The sequence below is a fragment of the Tachysurus fulvidraco genome, chromosome 19, assembly GCF_022655615.1.
Source record: "Tachysurus fulvidraco isolate hzauxx_2018 chromosome 19, HZAU_PFXX_2.0, whole genome shotgun sequence".
Classification (NCBI taxonomy): Eukaryota; Metazoa; Chordata; class Actinopteri; order Siluriformes; family Bagridae; genus Tachysurus; species Tachysurus fulvidraco.
In genome coordinates this window covers 10,105,510-10,115,251 of record NC_062536.1, presented here as the reverse complement: position 1 = coordinate 10,115,251, position 9,742 = coordinate 10,105,510, and the positions used below count along the sequence as shown (strand labels likewise).

Below are 9,742 nucleotides of genomic sequence, written 5' to 3'. Positions count from 1 at the left end.
TGGAAAATATTGAAGTCATTGAAATTATTGCAGAAGGAAATTTGTTCTACAGTGTTACTTATGTCCATATGTAGTATTATGCTGTTCTTGCAAGATACATTTTGAAAATATTTTGTCCTGTTTTTTCATTTTTTTTTTCAAACTGAAATTTGATGACTTGATGCCATAAATGCTATAAATAAATAATATTTTACGCATGTCGGTCAGGTCATCCAAGTAAACGACTAATCCAGTGAAAATGTGTCCCAAATCCCCAAATGATCTAAACATTTTCCTTGCGCATGTAGATTGTGCACAATTTCATGCACCTGTGTTCACTGCAAACTCAGTGCTCTTTAATTCAGGGGTGAAAAAGATGGTTGCTATTTAAATCCTGCTAAGTGACAGGAGGATGAGGAGGTTTCCCCGTCTGTGATATTGTGAGGATTCCCTCACCGCGCTGTTTTCACGTCAGGAAAACATCACCCTCTTTATTTTGTCATCCGGGTCTTCAACTCGACTCTTATTTACTTTCCAGTGAGCACAGAGCTCGCGCTGGCGCTCCTTGCGCGCGCTCTTTATCTGTCATGTCAAACAGCCTTAACATTTTCTAAACTTCGGCGCGAAATCAAATTAAGAAAACAGTTACTAATAAAAGAAGCTGATCGAAATCTACAGCTCTTTTTTTTTTTTAATGTTTTCCTGGTGAACATTTCATGGCTCCGGAATGGAGATAGCTTTGGTGAGTTTGGAGAACGGCGGCGCGAGAGGGAGCGCCAGTGATGCCGGAGACGTCTGTCGTGGCGCACGGGAGCAGCACTTGGCTTCAAGGCGAACCAACGAGTGTGTCAAGGAGCTGAACCTGGAACCGAGCTCGTGGAAAATGAACGACATGAGCGACACGTTCAGCTGTGCCGAGAGCGCCGTGGATGCGCTTCTGCGCGCCGACCGCGTCCCTCACCTCTTTGACGAAGATCTGTCGGACGTCGTGGACGTGATGGACAACGTGGAGCATGACGGTAGCAATGAACGCGTTCTCATTAACATCGCAGGTCTGAGATACGAGACCCAGCTGGGCACCTTAAACCAGTTTCCTGACACCTTGTTAGGAGATCCAGACAAGAGGATCAAGTACTTTGACCCACTTCGTAATGAATACTTCTTTGACCGAAACCGTCCGAGCTTTGATGGGATCCTTTACTTTTACCAGTCAGGTGGGAAAATCCGGAGACCTGTCAATGTGTCCATTGATGTATTTGCTGATGAAATACGGTTCTACCAGCTGGGTGAAGAGGCTATGCAGCGCTTTCGTGAAGATGAGGGCTTTATAAAAGAAGAAGAGAAACCCCTGCCACACAATGAGTTTCAGAAACAGGTCTGGCTCATTTTTGAGTACCCCGAAAGCTCAAGTCCTGCCCGTGGCATCGCCATTGTATCTGTGATTGTTATCACCATATCCATAATCACTTTCTGCTTAGAGACATTGCCTGAGTTCAGGGACGAGAGGGAGCTTCAAGCAGTAAGCAGGACAACTGCTAACTCCACTTCACAAGCTCGCCCATCACTCACTTTCTCTGACCCATTTTTTGTTGTTGAGACCACCTGTGTGATTTGGTTCACTTTTGAACTTATCGTGAGGTTCTTTGCCTGCCCCAGCAAGTCAGAGTTCTCAAAAACTGTCATGAACATCATTGACATCATGTCTATCATGCCTTACTTCATTACAGTAGGGACAGAGCTGGTGGAGCAGCAGCATGGTCCACATGACATGGATCATGACAATGGACCACAGCAACAGCAGGCAATGTCTCTGGCTATCTTGCGGGTTATTAGACTAGTAAGGGTGTTTCGCATCTTCAAGCTTTCACGCCACTCCAAAGGTCTCCAGATCTTGGGGCAGACACTGAAGGCCAGCATGCGAGAGCTAGGCCTCCTTATCTTTTTCCTTTTTATTGGTGTAATCCTTTTCTCAAGTGCGGTGTTCTTTGCTGAGGCCGATGAGCCTGAGTCCCATTTCTCCAGCATACCAGATGCCTTCTGGTGGGCTGTAGTTACAATGACCACCGTGGGCTATGGTGACATGAGACCAATAACAGTTGGAGGCAAAATTGTAGGCTCACTGTGCGCCATCGCTGGTGTGTTGACCATAGCATTGCCTGTACCTGTGATAGTGTCCAACTTCAACTACTTCTACCATCGAGAGACTGACCAGGATCAAGCTGCCCTCAAGGATGATCCCTCCAGTGATGTCCACGGGTGCAACAGGTCACCTCTGAATTCCACAGGAGATGTAGAAAGTCAGGACACATCCATGGGGAAGGCCAACATTAAAGCAAACAGCAGCACAGACATTAAAGATTCCCTCTATGCTTTTTGCTTAGACACAAAGGAAACAGACTTGTAGTGTAAGTTTGTTTTATGAACATCAGTCACCAATACAGTAAAGTGTGTTGATACCTTTAAATTTAATTTTTATCACAATAGATTATCAAAATGTTTAAGACCCTCTACGTCTTATAGACTGGTGTATGACTTTGCACACCTAAAATGATTATGCCGCTTTTTTTTTTCATTAGACCTCTAACAGAGCTACTTATTTCTATAAAACCAAGATGTACACAAGGAATACTTAAAGAGATAATGCTTCAGGTGTCAGTTTAACACAACCAAAACTTAAGAAAATGTATTTTCTGAAATGTACTTAAATGTACCATGTCAGGCTCATGGTTGCTGATACGGTTGTTTCAAATGCAACAGAAATCATGGAGCTACAGTTTTTCGGATTGCTTCGTGCATTGAAGCACGTAAATCATTTGAATAAATTATAGACACCTCCAAAGCACAGGTTAGTATTTTCTTTTACACACGGAGATTATACTTTTTTTACAAGTGTTAAAATAGATTAATTCCAATAAAAATGGAAAGTGTAAAAGCACCACCCACCAACATGGAAAGCTTGATATTTTCTGAGTTTATATGGATAAGACTACTTTCTTCTGACCTGGACATCAGTATCAGGATGGACAGAGAGGCATATGGAGAATCAAGGATCCAAAGCTGACAGGGAGAGCATTTCCTACACAAGATTGCTCAATAGTATTCTTCATCAAGAGGATCAACTTTAGACTGTCTTACAGATAAAAGGTCAGTAGCTCCATTCACTTTTTATTTATATGTTGAATTATTATCAACAAATAAGCTCAGTGTTACCACAGGCCTAAATGCACTTCTATAAGTGTGCTGATATAATTTGCCCATATACAAGGTCTATATAGGTTTTTTCTAAACAATATATCTGACTAAACAATTCAGCAATTTTTAAATAGCCCCTTTTAATCTAACTGTTTTTAAAGGCTGTTGTAATTATGAGTCCTGTAATGAAAAAGAACACTTTTTTATTTTTGTTAAATATGTGTGACAGCTATGTGATATCCTTTAGACATCTATTATCTATTATATGTAAGTTTTTGGATTTTGGGTTTTTTTTTGCAGGGGACTGTGTTCTTACAGTAGATGAATAGAAGGATGATAAAGATTAGGTTGAAATACATCAGAGCAAATCTTTAAGTTAGACAACTGTCATTAGGTATTGGGTTTGAATCCATCCAGTAAAATACATTTGTTCACAAGAAACTCCATATTGCTGACACCATTGTGAGTCACATGATCAGTAAAGACAAGAAAGCCAGTTTCACTGGCAGATGTACAAACCCAGGCCACAGTGATTCACAGATGAGGTGGTCATCTTTGAATCATGACTGCTTTTTTTTTTTTCTTTCAGCACATTTTCACATTCATACTGGTTCATGATTTTTCATAATACTGTAAACTGTTTTTTTTTTTTTTTTTAATTTAAGGTTAAATAGAAAAAATTGATGAACGATTTGAAATGTTTGGTGTAACATGAGAAAATGGATGAACAACATTGTTCTTCCTGTCTTACTATCATTCGTATATATGGCCACGTATATATGTTCCCCGGCTCCCATGTGAAGAAAGATATAAACTGACTAGTCCCACAACATTTTTGGTTGGGTCCAGTCAATATGATATATTTCAATTCATTTACTGTAAATGTAGATATCCCTAAAAGAAAGTGGACAGTCTGCACTTTAACCCCTTAAACACCCAGCTTATTATTCATTTATTCACCATAAAGCAGATTATTAAGTTTCTACTATAAACAATTCAGCAACTACAGTGAAACTTTAAAAAGGTTTGACAAGTAAAACTCATAGTTGAAATATTATATCCAAGAGTACAAAGCCAAAAAAAAAACATGTATAACTACTTACAGACAGTGCCATCACTGGGACTACAATCTCCTTGCCAATGTTATAGATACTTTTGCATTATTAAGTAGTGCATTCACACAGGGCCTTGCATCTCTGTCTTAATGTTAAATGCTGTCACGTCTGCGAGAAGTGCACTAAAAGCACTCTAAATCTGCAGATGGTTTCCCCAGCTCAGTCTCAGGGAGCTCTGTGAATTGTGGGAATGCCAGGCTGAAAAGGACTACACTGTGACTGCGGTTATGAGGAAAGCTTGGTCAATTTTTCTTGGCTTTGGCACAAAATATAAGGTTTCAGTAATTTACATTTTATACATAAGTGTATATCATTTTTTATACAGTATGCTGTAAATGGTACAAAATGAGGCACTGAGAATTGAAGTGCTTGTCAGTGAATGCTGTTTGGAGAGTATTGTCTAAAATCAGTTTTTGTGGATTACTAGTCAACCTTTTGTCAAAGGTGCTCTGAGCTTTAGAAAGATTTCCTGGGGCTTATTCATGGGGCTCATTCATTCATTTATGCAGCATGGTGTTTGTTCATTATGCATTTAGAAATTACACAGGATTAGAACATTTATTTAGTATTTTGAAAAACTTATTAGACACAATAATACCGATGGACATCGACATTATTTCTTAATCTAAGCAATGCCTGTTAATTGCTGTCATTCATTGTGTATTCTTTATTCAAGAAACATACTATATGACCAGTAAACCTATCCCACATATTAGAGAGGAGTAAGTAGGAAATGTAGATGATCAAACAAATGCTTTCAACACTCTGCACAAGCTAATCCTGAAAAAGGAAGAAAGGAAGTTCACTGGATTTCCAAATCTCATCCATAATTAGGTTAATAACAGGGACAAATGCAACTGGCAAGTCTAACAGTCTTCCATCCGTTCTGGAGGCTGAAGTGATTATAGCTGTGATGGCATGGCATGGTGCAAGGTCACAGACCAGAAAAGGCCAACAGCATGAGGCCTTGGCATGGTTGCCATGAAATGGTTGGCATATCATCTGGCATAGAGCACAGGGCAAGAGGGCACTGGGAAATGTTCCTGTACTCAGATGACAATATACTGTTCATGAGACAGATAGATCAGTGTTGTAGGTAAGAAACCTATAACCTTGTCTTTCAAAATTGGTGACCTAAGTTGTTGACATTTGATAAAGATCATTCCTCTGAGGTTGTCAGATTTTTTGGAAGATTTTATTGTCATGTCAACCATATATAGCTGAAACAACACATCGTGAAATGAATCAATGTTCCTCTGGGACCATGGTGCTAAATAAAACATAGCTCTACATAAAACAACACAGAGCTAAGGAATACACAGTAAGTTAACCTAGACACTTACAGTGCATAGTGTAAATAGTGTAATATTTACAGAAAACAGATATAATATTGGCAGAATAGACAGTGCAAGACAAAAGACAGTGCATAGGCAACGCAATACGCTACAGAGATATAAAATAGCGCCAACCAGTATACAGTCTATCTGGGACCATTGTACAAAGAAAAGAATGATTGCAAACATATGTACACATATGATAGCAGAAGTTAGTAGAAGTAAATTGGTAGTTGTACATTTTGTCTGGATGTTGTGGAAAGGTGGCTCTAAAATTAATACTGCTCATTACTGAAGCTGAAATACTAACACATAACTAAGACACAACTCAGTTTCAGGCGTGTGTTCAATGCCCACAGTAGGAGATGTTTCTGTAGTTTTGTCACAATACGAGCATGCACAATTTCAGCATTAGCTCATCACTATGCATGCATGCATTAAAGAAATAAGAAATATAGTTGTGTATGTATGTATGCTAAAAGTTGTACAAGCATGTAGGGAGTAGCATATGAGCTCTTTAAATAACGACACGCTTTCTTCATTTGAGCAGGCAGACTAAGCTGCAGGGGAACACATCTGTTCCTCATGTCTGACCTGAATCTGCCTTAAAGCTCCTACTGTAACAAACAACGCAACCTTTATTACAAATACGGCTCCATGAGGCATAATTGCAGCCCTATGCAAGATACATTTGTACTTGACAGTAATTTGGTTTGCCATGAGACTGGTAATGCACAATCTACCAATTTGTTTTTCAAATGCAAAGCAGCCAGAAGTATTTTTAACAGTGAAAGGGGCACAGGTTCAAGGGAATGTCTCTCGGTATTATTTCAATCTGACAAATTTTGAATTCATGCAGTTAGTACCAAACTTACTGCAGACCTGACAGTGCTGGTCGAAGGATTTTACAAGCAATCATCTCATTTACATAAGAGAAAATAAGAACTTTTAGATGTGTTTGACATTTGATTCTTGTATAAACCTTGGAAATCTAAAGTACTAATTTATAGTCACAATAGGATCAATCCTGTTGAAAACCTTTAAATACATAAACATTGTTCTTTGGTGGAACATTTGATTAACATTTTTTTTAAATGGCAGTTTATACATTTTCATGTTGTGTGTGGCATTAATAGTGTTTAAAGCATGAATAAAACATGATGGCATCCAGGTGTTCCTGCTATAAGTTAATATTCTAAGTGTATGCTTACGAATGACCAGATTGTTTGCTTTCTGTCATTCTTTTCTTTTATTGTAAAATCTGTCACCTTGTCCTGTTGGAAGCCCGATTCTCATTAGTGATATTACGAAGATGAGAAGTGGCCCATATGGTAGTTATTACATCCAGCTAACTGTCTGGTTATATTCAGCTGCTAGGACAAGAAGAACAGCCAGAACTGCAGTGATATGCAAGACTGAGTGTTCTGTGGATGTACAGAGGCATGTGAATGAAACTTAAAAAGCATAACTGCGTGATTTCCACTTCAACACACCACTATACATATAGGAGAACTGAAAATGGGTTAGATTTTTTGGCTTAGGGCTTGCAAGCTTTAAAGCCACTTACTCTATATTAGAGAAGCTTAAAGGTCATATATTCTAAGTTGTTTTTGTGTTTTATCTTTTTCCCTGCAGTCTACGTGAAACTTTTTTGTGACTTAATGTACATAAAAATACTTCCTTCATTTCTCTCTTTATCCCATTTAAAACAGGCTGTTTTTGTTACTGTGTCTTTATTAATTCTACCCTTAATTTTAACATTATATATACTTAGGCAATGCAGATCTAGCTACACTATATGACCATATGTATGTGGACACCTGATCATTACAAATTGTTGCCTTGATGTTCATGGCACACAGCTGCATAGGCTGTTTTTACATGCTTAGTGCTCTACTGAGGTACAACAACATTGTTCATGCTGTATTCTCCTTACCAAAAATGATGTTTCAGCATGACAATGCCTCATGCAGTAAGCAAGCTCCATGAAGGCATGGTGTGCCAAGGTGGTAAGCCATCTAGATGTTAGTCCTTCCTGTCTCACCTTAGCATCAGGCCTTACTAATGTTCCTGTGGCTGGATGGGCACAAATTCCCACAGCCATGCTTCAAAATCTAAGGGAAATCCTTGCCAGAAGATTAGATAATGTACAGCTGCAAAAGGGAGACCAACACCATATTACTACTGATGATGAATGAGATATCAAAATACATATGGAAGTGATGATCTGATGTCCACATACTTTTGGGCATATAGTGAATCCTGCTAGCATTAGCACATTGAGAACATATTGTGTAATAAAAAATGCCAGTGTATACTGAACAGTCATGAATTGATCAAATAAAAGAATAGAAATGTTATTTATGACTGGCATGATGGTGCAACGAGTAGCAATGTATCCTACCCACTGTGTAGTTACTGTGTCCTCATATGCATGTGGGTTTCCTCTGGGTTCTCTAGTTTTGTTCCATTTACATAAAGCATGCTAGTAGGTGGACAGGCTGTGGTAAATTGGACCAGGATATACCTGCTTAAATTTAGAATGTTTTTTTAAATTTGTTCAGCACAAATGTTAAATGTTCTTAGATATAAGAAAAAAACTCTAGCTACTCCTTTTGAACATGTGGATACATTGGAAGCTTATATAAATACTTGTTTACCAGAAAAATCAGTGTTTAATAGCTTGCTGCTTTCACTCCAATAAATTCTGTATATGTCAAAATGATTGTATAGGACTAACCTGCTGTAAAATTAGTGGGGATGTTAACCTTCTGTATGGAGGATTGGAATGGCTAACCTGATTTAAAGTGAATGGACAGGCATATTTAATTTCTGTGATGCCAAAGAAACAAACAAATCCAGAATGAGCTTAGGTTTGAAATTTTTACTACTGCGTTTGTATTTCATGAAACTGTCACTGACTGCTTTTTTTTTTTTTAAAGAAATTTTGAGTCATCTGCCAACACGTAGTGCTATCATCATACTTATCTATGTACACTTACTTCACTGCTGATTCCTTCAACATCTGCGCTAGATTATCCCAAACACGCCTGTCTCATCTGCATTCTACAGCCAATTGCATTATGCAGTTAGTCTCTATTACTCTCTCCAGGAAAGCTGCTCACCATGCTCTGAGGCACCCTCTAATTAAGAGGACAGCACTGTAGAAGATGTTATAGTGATACGTGATAACGATTTACTGCACATTTGGAGTCTGGCATTTTGAATTTGCCCATAAGAAAGGCTATTTGGAAATGACAGAAATTATTTTCAAATAATATTTTAAAGCTAATGTTATAAATACATACATACCTGCAAATTATTACTGATAGTGATGCTCTCCATGGCTGTTTGGGTTTGACTGATGCTATTTTGATATTCATGTTGCACTATTTTCACAATGCAAATATTCAACAGTTTAAGTATCGCTGTTTTAATGTCACAAAGACAGCAAGGGATCAGAGACATTGTGGGTCCTTGTTCTCTGAGTGCTCTTTTAATTAAAAACATTTATATAAATGATCAATTCAGAGATGTGACAGTTAAAAAGCAAACAGATTGTGTAAGGTTTTTTTTGTGGAGAAGCAAGTTCAGAAGGTTTTCATTCCTATCTAACAAATAGAAAAAATTAAATCCCTGATCCATATTAACTTTTGCAAAACATCTGTACAGTATGTATGTATGTATGTATGTATGTATGTATGTATGTATGTATGTATGTATGTATGTATGTATGTATGTATGTATGTATGTATGTATGTATGTATGTATGTATGTATGTATATATGTATGTATGTATGTATGTATGTATGTATGTATGTACAGTATGTATGCATGTATGTATGTATGTATGTATGTATGTATGTACAGTATGTATGTACAGTATGCATGTATGTATGTATGTATGTATGTATGTACAGTATGTATGTACTGTATGCATGTATGTATGTATGTATGCATGTATGTATGTATGTATGTATGTATGTACAGTATGTATGCATGTATGTATGTATGTATGTATGTATGTATGTATGTACAGTATGTATGTACAGTATGCATGTATGTATGTATGTATGCATGTATGTATGTATGTATGTATGTATGTATGTATGTATGTACAGT

At 37.7% G+C, this 9,742-nt stretch overlaps 1 protein-coding gene across 1 annotated transcript in view; it reads left to right on the top strand.

Moving 5' to 3' along the window:
- The first annotated feature begins 412 nt into the window (after nt 1-412).
- LOC113645794 (potassium voltage-gated channel subfamily A member 1) overlaps nt 413-9,742 on the top strand; it is a 31,024-nt gene continuing 21,694 nt past the window's right edge. The window contains exon 1 of the mRNA XM_047803736.1: nt 413-3,123. Within this exon, the coding sequence (XP_047659692.1) occupies nt 707-2,383 (1,677 nt within the window). The 5' untranslated portion in view covers nt 413-706 and the 3' untranslated portion in view covers nt 2,384-3,123. The remainder of the gene's footprint in view (nt 3,124-9,742) is intronic.